Below are 18694 nucleotides of genomic sequence, written 5' to 3'. Positions count from 1 at the left end.
TATTAGTGTGAAAAGTGACATCTGTATGTGAAAATAGTGATTAACATGGGAGTAAAGCATTATTTGTGCATTGTTTATGCATATTATTTTCTAATTTATTCATTCAACAAAGATTTATTTAGAACCTTTTGAGCCCCAATATTACTCTAAAGGGAGCAGTAGACGAAGAAAAAGAAAAAGCAGATGAGTTCTATGGAGGAAATTTAAAAAGAGACTGATAGAGAGGGAACTACTTATGCTAAGAAAAGAAAAACATTCCAGGTACAAAGAATACCAGGTTCATTCTTTAAAAACTAACATGGCAAAAGATGATACAATTCTGAATTCTGTCTGTTATTACATATGTTACTTTATGCAAACATATTTTTAAAATAAAACCGTACATACTACCTTCCTTTTCAAATTGGTTTTTCTTAATCCAACAGGAAGCAATAGCATCTTTGCTCCAGTCCTCTTGCCTCATTCAAGTAAGTAAGAATTTTAGTTGACTTTAATGAGATGACTGTAAAGATATTAATTGAATTGATGAAATTTATATATGAATATTTTGGGTTTTAGCAACATTTTAAAATTTTAAGAAATGAATGAAATGCTTATAAATAAATTGAATTTTCTTCTTCCAACTGGATACTATTTAGACTTTACTATAGTTTATTTTCATCATTTTACAGCCTATCTATGTTCTAGGGGCTGTATGACATTGAACAAATTACTTAGCATCTCCAATTTGTTAAGGGTCAAATGAGATAATGTGCTAGAAGCACCTCACACATTACTTGGCACAGAATGAGCAGTGATTTCCTATCGGTTGCCTCTCCTCTTCTGCACTCCATCCAATTCATTTTCCTATAGTAATAATACTAAATGTTTATCAGGTTCCCAGGCTAGCCTTGATCACTTATTTCTTCTTATGAGCTTCTTTTAGTTAAAGCAGCGTTTTAAGTAAAATACTGTCACCTTTCTTTCTATGGTCATTTGTTTAAAACAACATAACCCTAAGGGACACAGCAGCTTCAGGAATATTCTCCCAATCTACAGGACTTCCGCTTCTATCATAGTAAAGTGTAGATCATTTAGATAGTAGCAAGAAAGTCTCTGTCTTGTAAGAAAAGTAAGTTTGTTCTTTAAATGTTTAATTCTGTATTATTTTAATTTTTATCTAGGTGATATATGCATAGACTTTTTTTTTCATATTCTTTTCCATTAAGGTTTATTAAAGGATATTGAATATAGTTTCCTGTGCTATACAGTAGGACCTTGTTGTTTATCTGTTTTACACATAGTAGTTTATGTCTGCTAATCCCAAACACCTGATTTATCCCTCCCCCACCTCCTTTCCCCTTTATGCATAGACTTTTGAAAGTCAAATAGTACTTAAAACACTTAAGATGAAATTAACAAATTTCCTACTCCATGACTCCCCACCCCTTGTTTTCCAGTGATTCTTCCACATTTTTAAATGATGTTTTTATATTTTTTTCTCTCTCAAAACATTAATTTTAGACAGTGTTTACTGTTTTCCTATTACAGTAGTTGAGGATTTTATCTTTTACCTAATATACTTATCGCATTTGGGGAAAATATTATTCACTGCTAAGTCAAGGAGTATATACTGTGATAATGCTTCCTTTCTTGTACAGCTCTGTTTCCTGGTTAATAATAGCTGCATTAATGTTTAGGATTTTTATTCATTAGTTTTTTAAACACCTGTTGTTATGTCTTCCCACACCCTTTTACAGTACAGTTTTCCTTAAAGTCAAACCATTTAGGGAAGTTATCAAGGTTTTTTTTTTGTTTTGGGGGTTTGTGTGTGCTTTTTAACTTGGAAACTTTCCTTCCTGATGCTCTTTTGTCCTCCTGCTCCAGTTGAGACTGGTTATTGTCTCGACCTCTGACCCAGCTGAAATCCTAGAACTTTCTTTTTTATTATACTAGAAATTCCCTTCATCTGTCTTGTGTTAGAATCTTTTTGGATTCCTTGTCTTCTTTCTTGATATGCTCCTGTATTTTGGTAGGGGTACATCCTGTAGTAGCTACCTGAGAAAGGATACATAGGGTATAAATTTTTAAGTTCTTGCATTTCTGAAAATGTATTTATACATTTAATTGTTAATAGTTTGGATGGGGAAATTCCCTGGCAGTCCAGTGGTTAGCACTCCGAGCTTTCACTGCCAAGGGCCTGGGTTCAGTCCCTCATTGGGGAACTAAGATCCTGCAAGCTGCGTGGCACTGCCAAAAAAAAAAAAAAAAGTTTGGCTGGGTATAGAATTTTAAATCATTTTTAGTCAGAATCTGGAAGACAGTTTCCCACTGTCTTCTAGCTTTCATACTTGCTGTTTAGGAGTCTAATATCATTCACTCATAAATTATTCATGCAGAAATTTTTTTTTAATTTTTTTTAAGTTTATTTATTTATTTTATTGCCATGGCTTCTCTTGTTGCGGAGCACGGGCTCTAGGTGCGTGGGCTTCAGTATTTGCAGCACATGGGCTCAATAGTTGTGGCTCATGGGCTCTAAAGCGCAGGCTCAGTAGTTGTGGCGCACGGGCTTAGTTGCTCCGCGGCATGTGGGATCTTCCTGGAGCAGGGATCAAACCCGTGTCCCCTGCATTGGCAGGTGGATTCTTAACCACTGCACCACGTAGGAAGCCCCCATGCAGAATTTTTAAATGCCCATTATATGCAGGCACTATTGTGTGAGAAAAGTGGCATTGAACAAAATAGACAAAAATCCTTCTGTCAGTGATCCTACATTCTTAATCCTTTTTTTGAAAACTGGAGTTTTCAATCTTTCTCTTTGCTGTAGCAGAGAGACCCAAAAATACAGTGCCTTAAATGAAATAGAAGTTTATTTCTCAAAATAGCCAGAGCAAGTAAACAACTCTGCTCTATAAGGTTTTCAAGCCAGCAGGGCAAGCTAGGATTTTCAGAATGTGGCTTCCATCTCTGAGTCTTGAGCAACTGATTTGAGTTGTTACCATTTTCCTGCCAGCAGGAACATGGAGGGCAAAGAGCTTTGTTATAAAAACATGATCTGGGAGTTGCAGACATCACTCTGGCTCTCATCCCATTGGCCAAAAAACTTAGTCACCTGGACACAGCTGCAAGAGAGGCTAAGAAATGTTGTCTCTAACTAGGCAGCCTTTTGTCTTGCTAAAATTCATGGGCTTCTGTTACTAAAAGGAAGAAGGGAAGGTGCACTGGGGAACAGTTAGCAGTCTCTGCCACATTAAATTCAAGAAACTTTTAGGATCTTCTGTTTATTCCTAATGATCTGTATATTCACAATGATCTGCTTTGATGTGGGTCTTTTTTTTTTTTTTCTTTCATTTTGCTGTGTATTTAATGAGCCCTTTAAATTTAGAGATTCATGTCTTTGATTTCTAGAAAATGTTCCTTGTATCATTTTGTTAATGATTTCTTCCCTGCCATGTTCTCTGACTCTTTTTTTGGAGTGTCTTTTCCATATTGTACATCCTAGGTTCATCCTCTGATTTTCTTTAATGTTTTCTTGTCTGTCTCTTTGTTTTCGTGCTTTGTTTTCTGGGAGATTTCCTTTATCGCCTAGCTTTTCTTTTTTTTCCCATCTATCATGATTTTGAATTTCTAAGAACTCTTTCAAAATTCCCTCTGATCATGCCATTTTTATATCATCCTAGTTTCATTTTTCAATTTTTGAAAAAATTTTGTTTCTGGTCTGGTTTCTCTTCTGAGTTTCTTCTCTTAGTTGTGGTCTTTCTTATTGGAGGCTTTTCTATTTTGTCTGGTATCCTTAGCTTTCTGTTTATATTTTAGAGTGAGGCAGTATAAACTGATGGGAAATGCTATATCTGTGGGCAAAAGCTTGTTGACTTGTGGGTTTCACCATATAGTGATAGAGTGATGAGAATGTTTAAATCCCCAAATTTCAGAATCTACGAGGCCTTTTCTGCAAGAGTGTTTAGTTTCTCCAAAGAAAGATCTTTGAATCTTCTGCCTGGGGGATCTATGCATTTAATATGCAAATCTGTGTTTTCAGCACAGACTAGTGTCCCCAAGTCTGAAGTATAGATTCTCCAGAGAATAAAACCTTCGGTCTCCTGCAGTGGTGGGAATGTGGTAATTGTCTGGCCTCACTTAAGTGAAGAATAGGATTTTGGGGTTCTCATTGTCCCTTGCATAGACTTAATCAAGTCTTCTGTTTTCATGCCCATGCCTTCCATTATACCAAGTGCCTTTCATTCCTGATCCCTCCTTAGGTTCTGTGGGGGCAAATTTGTTGCTGTTTATCAGTCCCACTAACTATAGACATTTACGTTTCATCTTCCTCCACTTGTCCCCTTCATACACATTGTAGTCCACCTTCATGCACTGAAGCTTCAGGATTCAGATGTTTCCTGGCTTCATGGAAGTTTGTGTATGTTTCTTACTTTCCTTGTTCAGCAGTGGAAATTTTTTTTTAATTTATTATTTATGTATGTATGTATTTATTTATTGGCTGCATTGGGTCTTTGTTGCTGCGCATAGGCTTTCTGTAGTTTCGGTGAGTGGGGGCTACTCCTCATTGTGGTGCGTGGGCTCAGCATTGTGCTGGCTTCTCTTGTTGCGGAGCACAGGCGCCAGGCGTGCAGGCTTCAGTAGGTGCAACGGGCTCAATAGTTGTGGCTCATGGGCTTAGTTGTTCCATGGCATGTGGGATCTTCCTGGAGCAGGGATCGAACCTGTGTCCCCTGCATTGACAGGTGGATTCTTAACCACTGCGCCACCTAGGAGGTCCAGTGGAAATGTTTTTACTACGTATATTAGTTTCTAGTGCTTCTGTAACAAAGTACCACAAACTGAGTGGCTTAAAGTCCAGTTCTGGAAGCTAGAAGTCTGAAAATCAAGGTGGCAGGACTATACTCCCTCTGAAACCCTTAAGGGAGAATCTTTCCTTGCCTCTTCTGGCTTCTGGCATTTGCTGGCAATCCTTGGCATCCTTTGGTTTGTAGATACATCACTTTAATCTCTGCAGCTTTTGTCACATGGCCATCTTCTCCTTGTATCTCATTTTCTCTTCTCCTATTTTTATAAAGACACAAGTCATACAGAATTAGGGGTCACTTTCATCCTAACTTGATTACATATCTGTAAAGACTGTATTGTCAAATACAGTCACACTTATAGGTACTGGGGTTAGGACTTCAGCATAACTTTTATGGGGGGACACAGTTCAACCCATAACACTATGCCATTTTAGAACCAGGCGTTCTAGACATTATTCTGAGTAGTAGTAAAATACATTTCCTGTATGATAAAGAAAATCATGTTCTGAATTTTAATAGGAAATATGGAGAATAACTGCATAAAATTCTTAATGTTGTAAAATCGTGAAATAAAATGTAAGTATGAAAAGTACTCACATACAAGAAAAACAGCAAGACTCCATTAACAATGGACATGAATAGACAGTTTATATCAAAGTATGAGCCAGCCTATGTTAAAAGGTACTCATATATTACTTATCCCTTGTAAATTGATATATTAGTATGATCCTTTTGGAAGGAAATCTGAAAACAACATATCAAACCAAAAAAATGTTCACACCCTTTGGTCTTATTCATTCAGTGGAAAATTGAGTACTTTGTACCAGCTACTCTGCCAAGTACTAAGGATTCAGTAGCAAACTAGAAAGACAAAGTCTCTGCCTTCATGAATGTGGAATACCAAAAATTTTTGTGAAGAAGCCACATACATGAAGATCACATTGTTCATCCCAATCCCTTGGTTTTTCTACTTTACTTTTAACTCCTTAGTCTCTCTTACTGGTTTCTGATCATTTTCCCAACCTGTTAACATTGAAAGGCCCTGCGTCTCTGGATTTCTTTTCTTCTCATTCACTTGGTGTCTCATTCATTGTTTTTTCATCTGTATGATGATAATTCCCCAGTTTTTTTCCTCTGCCTAGAACCTCTCTCTTGACCTTTAGGCTCACTGACCTGTTCAATGCCTGTATTTGGATATCATCTCCTCTAAAGTTGTTCTTCCCATTGCCGCCTCTTCTCGGTTATAACCACACTTGTCTAACTGCTGAGGCTGAAAATATTAGTTATCATTTACTTCTTTCTTTTTCTCATACCCCAAATGTGATCCATCAACAAGCCTTATTTACTTCCAAAATGTATCCAGGATCTAACCATTTCTTGCTATCTTTATTGCTGCCACCCTGGTCTAAGTGACCACAGTCACTTGCCTGGTTTATTATAACAGCATCCTAACTTCCCACCTTCCACACTTTAGTCTGTTTTCTGAAAGCAAGTAGGTCCTTTTTAGAATATAGGTTAGACTTGTCTCACCTGTGCTTTAATATGCTTTCCATGTTAGAGTAAAAGCCCAAGTTCCTTCAAAAAGGACCCATAAGGTCCTATGCAGTTTGGCCTTCTTTGATCTGTGAGATTTCATCACCTACTGTTCTTTCCTGTGGCTTACTCTGCTCCAGCTACTCTGCCTCCTGAACGAAACAGACACATTCCCACATCAGGACTTCTGCTCTTGCTCTTCCCTCTGCTTCGAGTGCTCTTGACCCATCTGGCCTCGTGGCATGCTCCCTTGCCTCCTTCCGGCTTTTGCTCAGTGTTACCTTAGTGCGGCCTTCCCTGATCACCCTGTTTGAAATTGCTCCCCCTTCCCTACGTAATATTTCTTCTTTTAACTGATAGCCATTATACTTTTACGTAATTATGGTGTTTATTCTCTCTTATCAACCTAGAGCATAAGCTCCATAGGGACGTGAACGTTTGCTTCTTATTCACCGCTGTATTGCTGGTTCCTCGAGCAGTGCTGGCACTACAGCAGATGCACAATAAACATTTGTTGAGTGGATGGACGAATGAATGATAAAAAACTGGAAGTAACTTACATAGCTAATTAACATTACAGAAATTGTTTAGTAAATTATCCTGCATTCACTAATTTGGAATACTGAGGTTATTTAAAATGCTCACAAAACCTGTAAAATCTTGTGGAGAAATGCTCTTAATAGAAAATAAAACAAGTTGAACTTCACACTTCAACAAGGGTTACTGAGTGCCTCCTATGGAGAAACACTCGTAGTGGTTAAGTGGTCTGATTATAGAGTCAGACTCAGATTCAGAAACTTTCACAGCTGTCCCACCATCAAGATACTTTCTGCTTCCGTAAGCATGTGTGTTTCTGTAAGGAAGAGAAGACTCAACTAAGCCTGCCTTAAACAATAAGAAAGCATTCTGACTCTCATAGCTGGAAGTCTGGAGGAAGGCTGCTTTAAGACTGGTTGATTCAGTGGTTCAATGATGTTATTAAAGACCAGGCTTCTTTTTGACTCTTCGTTGTTTTGTCCAGGTTATCAGCTTTATCTAAGGCTGTTTTTCCAAGGTCATAAGAGTGGTGGCAGGAGCAATAAAGCTTACGTGCTTCCTTGTTCAGTCACGTGAGAAAGAGAGGTATAGAGAAGACTGACTGACAGACTGACACAGTTCATGTGTCGACAGCTAAACCAGTTACTCTGGCTGAGGGAATGGTCTAATCAGGTCCCATCTCTGGAGCTAAGGGGTAAGGTCAGCCTTCACTGAAGCACATGGCTGCATGCGTAAAAGAGAGGTAGATTAAAATCTGATCACATTAAGAAAGTGAGCCCTTTGTCCACTTCTTGACTAGAATTGGGGTGCCCTGGGCAGAACTGGCTGACTAAACCATCACCAAGAGACAAAGACAGGGCAGAGTTTGCTGGGCAAGCAAAAGGAACATATTCACAGCAGGTAGTGCTCTACCTGACCTCCTCACACCATCTGCCAGCACCACATAGGCATTAGTTTTCGTTTCTGCTATTGGCACTCTGAGCCAGCAAGGCGCCCTGAGGTGACCGCAGAGTCTCGTGAACAGGACAGCAGTTCTTGACATGGAGTAATGAGTGGCATCTTTACTTGGATGTTCCATAAGCAGTTCACACAAACTGAGTGTGTTTAAAATTAAGCTCACCAACTTCTTTCCCAGCTAGCTCCTATAAACCCAATCTCAGTATAATGATAAACAGCTGTGTGTGGAGGTATCAACTAGGGAGTTGGTCTATAATTACAGGTGTTTTTTTAACCATATGAAAAAGACAAAATAATTGAACATGAAAATCGTTCTTATTCCATGTCTGGTTGGCATGTTCAGGGGTAATTTTTCACCTAATATTTTGTTATTTTGTAAATTTCCTTTAATGTGGTTATGTAATGTGTCCGTCATCAATGAGAGACTTGCAAAGAGGCAAGTCCTGTGATACAACCCTACCCTATAGTCTCCTATATGGAGGTTTTATTACCTGTGTAGAAGCGTGTCCAGTAATAGCTGCTTCAAAAATTCATGGTCTCTGTGGATGATGTTTCTGTGGAAGTTAGTACAGTTTATATAAACAAAAGGCTTTTCAGGGAGCAGAATCTCCCTGTTAATCTTAGTTGAATAGTATATTTTCATTTAGCAGTAGTACCTGGTATATGCCAGGCATTACCACTGTGTTACATGCTACAGATATGAAAATAAATATACACTGCCCTCGAAAAGCTTACACCTTAATGGAGAGGGTAGCTAAATCAGCAGTCAGCTGCAGTGCAGTTTGACAGATGCCAGAGCAGAGGTGATCACAGATTGAAATAAAGTTATGTCTTATGATTGCATTGTGAGTTGTGGTTAAACTAATCTTTTTTTTACCCCCAGAGTCTTTCTTCAGTTCATGTGGTAGTTTACATAAACTAAGTGAAGAGCCACTGATTCCTCCCCCACTTCCTCCTCGAAAAAAATTTGATCATGATGCTTCAAACTCCAAGGTAGGGCATTCCCGGCAGTTCAGTGGTTCGCCCCACCGGCACTGCAGGCACTGCCTGGGGCAGGGTTTCAGTCCTTGGTGAGGGAATTAGAGATCCCACATGCCGAAAACACATTCCAAGGTAGTCAAGAGGACTTAGGTTTGCCTCAACGTATTCAAAGTTCTGAATCTTCAAAATAGTGCTTGTTCTTATAAAGAGTCTGTCAATTATAATTTGGTCACCCTTTATGGTTTTTAAAATTTTAAGTTAATTTAGAAAATACCTTAAGTAATTGTTTAATCCTCATAATAACTTTTCCTTAAAAAAAAAAGAGGCTGGGCAGATTCACAGATGCTCAGAAGTACATTTTATTTCTGGTAGAGATGGAAAAAACTGTAGTATTCAAAGCATTCTCCAAACTTTCAGCTGGTACTTCTCAAACTTTAGGTTGCATCAGAAGCCCCTGGAGGCCTTGTTAAAACCAGATGGCCAGAGTTTCTGATTCAGTAGGTCTGGGGTGGGGCCCAAGAATTTGCATTTCTAACAAGTACTATACTAGTGCTGATGCTGCTGATTCCTGGATCACACTTTGAGAACCACCACTGAGCCTCGCTGCATAGTAGAAGTAATTGGCCAAAAAGCAGAAGCTGGATATTAAGTCCTCTTGACATGATGTCCTTTCATGTCTACAAAGCTGTATATTCTTTTCACTCACTTACCATTATAATTAAAATGCATAAATTGAGAAACTATATATAAAGGAAGATAATCTGAGGCTTTATAAGATTTCCCTTAAAACATCTCATATATAAAAATATTTAACGGAGCCCTTAGTGAAAGCGGGAGTCATTTACTCACAAATCTGATCATTAAACCAGATTAACCTATTTTGAGCCTCTAGATTTAACTTAACACATAAGAATTTTTTAGTCTTTTTAAAACTTTTTCTTACGGAGTTTTCAGGAGACAGAGGTCTAATTTAATTTTTTTGTTTTTGAGGGAACTATGAAATCTGATGATGACCCCCCTGCTATTCCACCAAGACAACCTCCTCCTCCAAAGATAAAACCCAGAGTACCTGCTCCTACTGGTGCATTTGACGGGCCTCTGCATAGTCCACCTCCACCACCGCCGAGAGATCCTCTTCCTGATACCCCTCCTCCGGTTCCCCTTCGGCCTCCAGAACACTTTATAAACTGTCCGTTTACTCTTCAGCCACCTCCACTGGGACATCTTCACAGAGATCCAGACTGGTTCAGAGACGTTAGTACGTGTCCAAATTCTCCAAACACTCCTCCTAGCACACCCTCTCCAAGGGTGCCACGTCGATGCTATCTGCTCGGTTCTAGTCAAAATAATCTTGCTCATCCTCAAGCTCCTCCTGTTCCACCAAGGCAGAATTCAAGTCCTCACCTACCAAAACTGCCACCAAAGACTTACAAACGGGAGCTTTCGCACCCCCCACTCTATGGACTGCCTTTGCTAGAAAATGCAGAAACTCCTCAATGACCCTAGCCATATGTAGTCATTGACACTGGAATGGTATTTGTAAAGGTTTTTTTTTTTAATTTATTCAAAAAAGGCATAGTATTTTAGTACTTTTTAAAAATAATGCTCTTACAAAAATGCTACTGATCAAATAAGCTTTTAAAAATTGGAAAAATAAAAATACAGAAGTCCTTCACCATTATCCTCAGGTGATCAGTAGCATTGCCTCAGTGCTGCCCAAAGGCCAGTATAAAGAATTTATATTTGCACTGTAGTCTCTGCTAAAATATGGTTTAAAGTGACATTGATTGCACTGAAAGGGGATAGTGCATTTGTGGAATTTTTCAAATTTGAGTAATAGATTAGTTTTTAAGGCAGTGAATTTACACACATGTAGGGGGTGTGTGGTGATACTATTTTTTAAGCCTCTTTGACCATCTTCTAGTTTTTACATTTAGTTTTTACATTTAAGAAAATCGTGAATAACACCCACTGTTATTAAACTCTTTAATGCCATGTCTTAAATGCCAGAATTTGCTGCTGAAGACAAAAATGAAAAATAGAATGAAAATAATAGAATGCACTGTGTTTTTTATTTTGTCAAAATGTAATGACTACCTAACCCAATCATAGAGGAAAAAAGAGCATAGATCTTATACAGATGTGCCTTTTTGTTTTTGCAGACTATGGTGTCTTTAGCTAACGAGTTGCCTATTGTTTTGGAAAACAAAGTTAATATGCCATATGTGTACAGTTTTGTTTATATTGTATATTTAAAGATAATGCTAATAACCTATATAAATTTATGTGACTCAAGGCCTATAATACAGTCTGCTACTTTACTAATCATAAATCCCGAGGATAAGTTTCTTATGGCATAGGAACCAACTGCATTGCCTTCAAAACCAAGTAACTTTCTCTATAAATCTCACGTTAACTAAAAATTTTTAAAGTATTTTTTTAGATTGGTAATATTTAAACCAGCAAACACTTAAAGCTTTATTAAACTTTTTAATCAGAGAAGTGATTAAAACTTTTGCCATTTGTATTCCTTCATTCAAAGTGATGAAAAAGTGTGTTTTGCTCTTAGTGCCCTAGCAGCAGTTGTAAAGTAGCCAAAAGCCACATTGTTTATTTACTGGTCTGTGGCCTTTTACTGTGCTTTGTATCAGAGTTCCTAACAAGATTAATAAATCACCCCGTCTTAATTTTTAAAAGACTTTTAAAATATGTGTTTTCATTATAAGGAACAGGGGGGTAAGATTGTCGATTTCTGTTAGAAGTAATATATACACGTTATTTCCAGAATTTTGTACGGTTTAAATTCCGCAATCCTAAAGACTTTAAGTGATGTGCACTTTAGAGGGATAACTTTGTCCTCCCCGTTAAACGCAATCACAAGCTTCCTGCAATCATTTTTATGCATTCAGATGAAAAATTAGGAGTTATGTGAGGAACTCTCCATATGCAGGATCATAGCTATTATTGTCAGGATCTTGGAAGCTGCCTTGATTTAAGGCCAGTAGTTTAAAAAAGTGTGTGACTCAGTATCCAGCCAGGTGAAAACGCTCAGGTTGGCTCTGTCTGGAAGAGTGATTTGAACTGCCCGTGCCGCGAGCCAGACCTGTACCTTAGCGGAGGACGCGGCGGTTCCGCGTGTAAGGGAAGCCGCGGCACGTGGCTGGGCCGCGCGCGCGCGCGCGCGCGGAGTGGGGGGAAGCCGCCTTCCGGGCTTTGTGCCGCCGCGCACGCGCCGTGGCGCCGGCTCCGGCTCCGTCCCCGGGGGGCGGGCGGGGCGCGTGGCCGTGACGTCACCGCGCGCGACCCCTGTGGTGGCCGGGCCGCGATGGCGGCTCCCCCGGAGGCCTCGGCGGAGGACCCAGGGCGGAGCTTTGTGCGCGTTTTGGAGAAGCGAGACGGCACCGCGCTGCGACTGCAGCAGGGCGGCTCCGGCAGCGTGGGCTGCGTTGTCTGGGACGCTGCCATCGTCCTGTCCAAGTTCCTGGAGACGCCCGGGTTCTGCGGCGCAGGGGCGCGCGCGCTGCGCCGGCGGGCGGTGCTGGAGCTGGGCGCCGGCACCGGGGCCGCGGGGCTCATGGCGGCCACCCTCGGGTAGGCGGCGCGGCCGCTCCGCGCGGGAAGCCCGGCCCCGGCCCCGGCCCGCCGCGCCCACGCCCGCGTCCGCCTTCTCTCGCAGGGCGGACGTCACCGTCACCGACCTGGAGGAGCTGCAGGGCCTGCTGAGGACCAACATCGCGATGAACCGGCATCTCGTCACCGGCTCTGTGCGGGCCAGGGCGCTGAAATGGTGCGTCCGCCTCGCAGCCCCTCGGCGCCCCTCGGCGCCCCTTTCGCTCGCGGCCCACCCGGCGCAGGGCGGGTGCCGGGGGGCTTCCTGGGTCTAGTTTATAAAGCAAGAACGCGCTAGGTGAGTAAAGCGACACCTGAAAATACGTGGTTGACGTTTTTAAGGGGGGAAGAAATAGAAGACCTTCCTTCTCCGCCAGACTACATCCTCATGGCCGACTGCATCTACTACGAGGAGGTGAGTGTTTAACGAGGGAAGTCTCGTCCTCTGGAGGATGTAAGCTGTATTTCGTGGATTCTGAAGCACGCGTTTCTTCGCGTTTTGACCTCTCTGGATGCAGGATGTTTGTTCCGTAGTCGGTGACAAGGAGAAAATAAAGGTCACCGGGAACTGCACATACGCACTCATGATTAACATAGAGGCCCGCGAAGCGTCTTGAGAAAAGTGTTATGTGCATTTTACGGCAGGCGTCTGCACAATTTTTAGAGCACTTTGCCATTTGGGTCTCCTGTAAAAGACTAAGATGTCTCCTCCTCCTTGTTTAGTTAGCTATTCCTAGTGAATGTGTTATTATTTGTGACGTTAAATGACGTTAATAATTAAGTTGCATTATAAAGAATTCATAGTTCTGTGGCGAGATTTATTGTATTTATAGAGTGATTTTTTTTTTTTTAGAATATCTGTTTATACAGTGTTGTGGGTATCACTCATTTTTTTCAATAATGAGCACTGAGCCAACTTACTATATTCCAGTTAGGGTCGGACTTGCTTTTGTAGGTAAATTGTTGATTGTTTAGATCCCAAGTTAAATTAAATTAAATTAGATTTTAAGAGTGCAGTCAATTCCATTTGTTTACCCGTGGGGACTCCATAATGCAGTCACTTGAATCCTTTCTCTGGAAACTGAAATTAATACAATGGTTGATTAGTTAAGAAGAGTTTACTAATCATCAGTTACAGAGCTGTAACTACATTTACTTGGTTGGATTGATTCAAAGATGGATGAGTTGTCGGGGAGTTATAATTACCCCTCCACCTCCCCTACCCGCTTTTATAGTAAACATAAATTTTTTAAAGTCATAAACAAAAGTCATATTCCTTTTTGAACAGTCTTTGGAGCCACTTTTGAAAACCCTAAAAGATCTCAGTGGATCTGAGACTTGTATTATATGTTGTTACGAACAACGAACAATGGGAAAAAATCCAGAAATCGAGAAAAAATATTTTGAGGTGAGTATTTTACTAAATCTATCTTTGTAGTGATTACCCTTCAGAGAGGCTGTATGTGACTTTGTGTTCAAGTATATTGTGGTAATTTTGAATAGGGAAAACATTCTGCTTGTATGAACCCAAGGAGAGGATCCTTCATAGCACACCATTCTAGTAACAGCCAAACCCTCCCCCCTTCATCCTTTCTGATCCTTTATTTTTTTCTAACTTGTTGATCTAGTATCTGTAAAACAATGTAAAATAATCATATGACACCCTTGTCTTTCCTGAGAAAGTTTTCAGTGTTTCTTTATTAAACATGTTGCTGGCTTTTAGGAACATATTAATGATGTATGTATTATTTTTGGAGACTACATCATAGAAACATGATATATGGTATGTTTTTATTTCACTGTTTTCCACTGTATACTTATGATGGCTTTGACCAATGTATCCTACCTATTTTGAGGTTTTTCTTTTCTTTTTTTCTTTTGAAAGAATTAAAGACCCACAGGAAGCTGCAGAAAGTAGTACATAGAATCCCATTTATCTTTCACGCATCTTCCTCCAGTGGTCGCCCAAACCCTTTTTATGGGCAAAATCCATCACGTTAGAAGTGACTCCTCTTAAGGGTACATCTTTATACCCCTGAAGCTTTATGCTCTGCAGGGGTTACTTTGGGTCAAGTGACTCTTCATGACTCTGCCTCAGATATATGGTGAAATGGTCTTTTACTTTTATGTTTTTCTTGAATGTGAAGAACAGTAATGAACTTTTGAAATAATGTATACTTGAAATTTTTATATTGTTAATCGGTTTCAATAGACTCAAACCCTGTAAAATGTGCATGTATCAGCGCTTAGCTCAGTGTTTCATGTGTGCCTCCGCAGTCACTACTCCAGAGGTAACCACCATGCTGATTTCTGTCACCACAGGGTAGTTCATACGATTGAATTTGAAATATACCTTTTCTTAATTTATAGCTCCTTCAACTAGACTTTGACTTTGAAAAAATTCCTTTGGAAAAACATGATGAAGAATACCGAAGTGAAGATATTCACATTTTATACATCAGAAAGAAAAAATCGGTAACTACGTGTTTGGCTCTCCATCCTTTGAAAAGGGGATTTCACTAGCTAGGTGCTGATTCTGAGCCTTGTGTGTGTTGTAGATGTTAATTTTCTTGTGGGAAACAGCTGTGATGCTGGACTCGGGCACTGACTCTCAGTGTTAAGATTATCTAAGTTACCTGGTCTCAGGTTTTTCCTCTAAAATGAGACAGGCCTGTTTTTTAAAGGTCTTCTCTAGCTGTAAATTATATAGCTTTATAATTGGGCATTACCTCAGACAAGTAACTTAACTATTTATAAATTTATGTTACCTGTTCGAGGTTTTAAAATTCCTGTTCTGACCTTTATGAACTCTCTCCAACCATTCAAATGTTTTTTTAATAGTCCAGGTAAACTGTAACAAGGCAGATCTGTCCGATAAAGAAAACTGCACTCAGTTAAATAGAATTTATATATGTTCCCCTTTTTCATTGCTTCCTTTACCTGTTATAATAGTTACATTTTATACACTGTTGTCTCTCCAGTGCCTAGAATTTGAACTTGTAGAAAGGAAGAATTGTATCTCATCCGTTTTTGTACCCCAGCACCTTCTGTGTATGTGACTGGTATAAGGCAGGGGTGACATCAGTTTTATGAATTGAGGGTGCTAAATTTATTTAGTTCCATTTGTTTCTATTATCTTTCCTTTGAATTTGTGGTGGAGTATTCTGATTATGTGAATTCTAGCCAAAAGCAAATAAAGTATGATTTTTGGAATCAAGACTAGGTGCTGGGACTGTAAAGGAAAGAAGAATAGTAGGATTAGTAATTCAGATCAACTATTATGTGGCCTGGCGCTAGAGATAAAAAGATTAAAATGTTTTATGCCTTAAGGGATCCAGTTTTAACTGAAGCTGTTGTGTAGTTTTAAAAGTGCGAGGGTGAGTCAAAAATTATCCGCACTCTGGCTGTAGAATTTATAGAAGTTTTAATATAACCAGAATGTGGGTAATTTTTGACTCACCCTCGTATATATACTTTTTGAGGTATAAAGATTTTGTGTTTCTTAAATATAAAGGCTTTTTTTTTTTTTAACTTGACATAATTTACATACTATTAAGTTTACCCTTTTAAAGTTTACGCCTCAGTGATTTTTAGTATATTCACAGAATTGGACAACCATTGCCACTTTTTAAACATTTCCATCACTCCAAAAAGAAACCCCGTACCTGTCAGCAATTACTTCTTACTCCTGTCTCCGCCAGCCCCTGACAGCTGCCTATCTGTATCTGTGAATTTGCCTATTCTGATCATTTCATGCAGATGGAATCACACATTATGTGGCTTCCTGTGTCTGGCTTCTTTCATTCAGTGGAGTTTTCAAGGTGTATCCATGTTGTAGCATGCCTCAGTACTTCGCTTCTTTTTATAGTTGAATAATATCCCTTTGTATGGATGTACCACATCTTATCCATCCATTTATCAGTTGATGGGCATTTCTGTTGTTTCCACTTTTGGGCTCTAATGAGTAATGCTGCTGTGAATATTCATGTAAAAATTTTTGTGCCGCACATGTTTTCAAATCTCTTGAGTGTATGTATACACAGAGTAGAATTGCTAGGTCATACAGAAACTCTGTGTTTAAGTTTTTGAGAACTTGGCAAACTATTCCAAAGCTACTGTACCATTTTCCTTTCTCACCAGCAATGTCTGTGGGATCCACTTTCTCCATATCCTTACTAACACTTATTGTTGTCCATTTTTTTTATTGTAGTCATCTTAGTAGGTATGAAGTGGTTTTTATTTCCCTAATGACTAATGAGGCTGAGTATCTTTTTCATGTACTTGCTGACCTTTAGTACATCTTTATAGAAATTGTTTGTCTGTTTTAAAATTGAGTTGTCTTTTCACTGTTGAGTTGTAAACATTCTTTATATATCCTGGATATTAGACCCTTACCAGATATATTACTTCCAAATACGTTCTCCCATTCTCTGGGTTGTCCTTTTGTTTTCTTGATAGTATGTCCTTCGATGCACAGAGGTTTTTTAATTTTGCTGATGTCCATTGTATGTGTTTTTCATTTGGTTGCTTGTACTTTAGGCATCAGCAAAGACCATCTCTAAACATTATGCATGGCTGTTCATTTGGGTTGCATTTAGCCATTACTAGGCATACTACCTAGTATTAAGTATCCAGTAAATATTTAATTTGTGATAAGAAATCATAAATTTAAGGCCTTTTAAGGTTTCCATTTTTTTCTTATAGAAACTTCCATCGTGAAATCTAGTCACCTTACCCAAGCCTCTAACAACGTGGGTAAGCTAATGATGTGAATGGAGCACGTGAATACAGCATGGGAAGATTGTGTTCATAGATTTTTCCAGCATGTCCTTAGGGATCCGACGTACAGACAACCACCACGGGCCGCCTGCAATACGAAAATTGACTGACTGACTGCCTGCCTGCCTGCCAACGGGCCTGAAATCCGATTTAGTTTACTTTTAGCTGGGCATCTGGTCCTGCTTAAAAGAAACGTTGTGTTATCAGTCACTCCTCAAATAAAAATAGGTACTGAGATTAGCCTAAAGTCTGCCAAAAATAGTGAAGTAGGATAGTTGACTTGGTGTATTTTCAGGAAACTAGAGACAAGTTGATCTGGTTTCTAAAGAGAGATATCAGTTGCTATATGATGTTTAAATTCAAATCAATAAATTTTAGTTTGTCTTCAAGGTAAATTTAAAAGAAGGTTTTATTTTAACGTATTCAGGCAGTGGTTTTTATCATAAGTATCTTCCACTTCGTTGCTTTTAAAATAGCTTTAATACTTGTGTTCTTTTACTTTAAAAAAAAAAATGAAAATACTGTTTAGTGGCCAAAGTTCTGTGTTTTCCCTTCACCATACTGACTAGAGTATAATTTACTATGTGAGTTAGATAGTAAGTTATTAGTCAGTTGATAAAGATGAAAGTAAGAAATCGGGAGATTGGGAGGGAGGAAAAGGTATGGTTACAAAATTTCTGATTTGAGTGGAGTGAGAAGAAGACGCCCCCTTCAGGCGCATGCATGTACGTGGCTCATGCACTTTTCCTCATGGAGCTTCCAGGAAAATGTGGCTGAAATCACTGGTGTTAACTTGTTTATATGAAACAGAGAAAGGCATTTAAATAGCTACGCGTGTCGTTCTGTATACATTTATCAAATGACTTTGATTCTATGTGGTCTCTGTTTTATGTTCTCATGGTGATCATCCATTCACTGACTGATCTGTCAGGACTTCAGCGGCACCAGTTCCAAAGCGTAATAGCAACCAGATGGAATTCTGGTCCTCACAGGCACTGGTGCTCGGTGGCACAATTTATGTGTTAAAATAAACATTGTTTTTGAGATCCTGTGACTTTGTGAATGTTTCCGAAATAGCTTTGGAGAAAATGAACATTTAAAAGAAAGTGACTGCTTTCCAGAAAGAGCAAAAGCAGCCCTAGAGAAATTTAAGATTAACATCAAGTTCTTCCCTTCAGGCATGCTTCAGTCTTTAACATTTGTTCTGCTGGTTTTTGTTCAAACTGCTCTTAGCATTTCATTAAGCAGCTTAGTGAGCAGTTAGTGTAACCTAAGTATATGACACTTTTTTAGTTGCAAATAATACCAGGCAGGTATTATTAGTGAAGTCTTGGAACAAAGCATCACTTTCTGGCTTGTTTCACAACATTATAGAACTTGTAGAAATTAGTTTTACTTTGACCAGCTATTTCTGGTAGTCCACCCGGATTCCTCAGATCCCTTTCGCCCTCCTCCCCCTTTCCCTGTACTTCTTAAAACAGTAGCTGGGGGTCTTCAGCCTGAAGTGCTCCTTG

The 18694-nt window shown here is 39.3% G+C and overlaps 2 protein-coding genes across 4 annotated transcripts in view; both read left to right on the top strand.

Moving 5' to 3' along the window:
- Positions 1-11484, top strand: part of SOS2 (SOS Ras/Rho guanine nucleotide exchange factor 2) — a 97773-nt gene extending 86289 nt beyond the window's left edge. For both annotated transcript variants that reach the window (XM_057723783.1, XM_057723784.1), the window contains 3 exons: positions 426-467; positions 8695-8804; positions 9783-11484. In XM_057723783.1, coding sequence (XP_057579766.1) covers positions 426-467; positions 8695-8804; positions 9783-10292 — 662 coding nt within the window. In that variant the 3' untranslated portion in view covers positions 10293-11484. The remainder of the gene's footprint in view (positions 1-425; positions 468-8694; positions 8805-9782) is intronic.
- Positions 11485-12054: 570 nt separating this feature from the next.
- On the top strand, positions 12055-18226 carry VCPKMT (valosin containing protein lysine methyltransferase). 2 transcript variants are annotated; one of them, XM_057724767.1, is made up of 6 exons: positions 12057-12383; positions 12469-12579; positions 12744-12816; positions 13690-13809; positions 14772-14876; positions 17106-18226. In XM_057724767.1, exons 1-6 carry the CDS (start codon positions 12118-12120, stop codon positions 17118-17120), a joined length of 690 nt encoding a protein of 229 aa, XP_057580750.1. In that variant the 5' UTR covers positions 12057-12117; the 3' UTR covers positions 17121-18226. The 2 variants fall into 2 exon arrangements, with proteins under 2 accessions (XP_057580751.1, XP_057580750.1); XM_057724768.1 differs by lacking the exon at positions 13690-13809 and having other exon boundaries at positions 12055-12383.
- The last annotated feature ends 468 nt before the right edge of the window (positions 18227-18694 follow it).

Source organism: Hippopotamus amphibius, chromosome 2 (genome assembly GCF_030028045.1).
Source record: "Hippopotamus amphibius kiboko isolate mHipAmp2 chromosome 2, mHipAmp2.hap2, whole genome shotgun sequence".
NCBI classification, from domain to species: domain Eukaryota; kingdom Metazoa; phylum Chordata; class Mammalia; order Artiodactyla; family Hippopotamidae; genus Hippopotamus; species Hippopotamus amphibius.
This window is presented reverse-complemented; position numbering and strand designations above follow the sequence as displayed.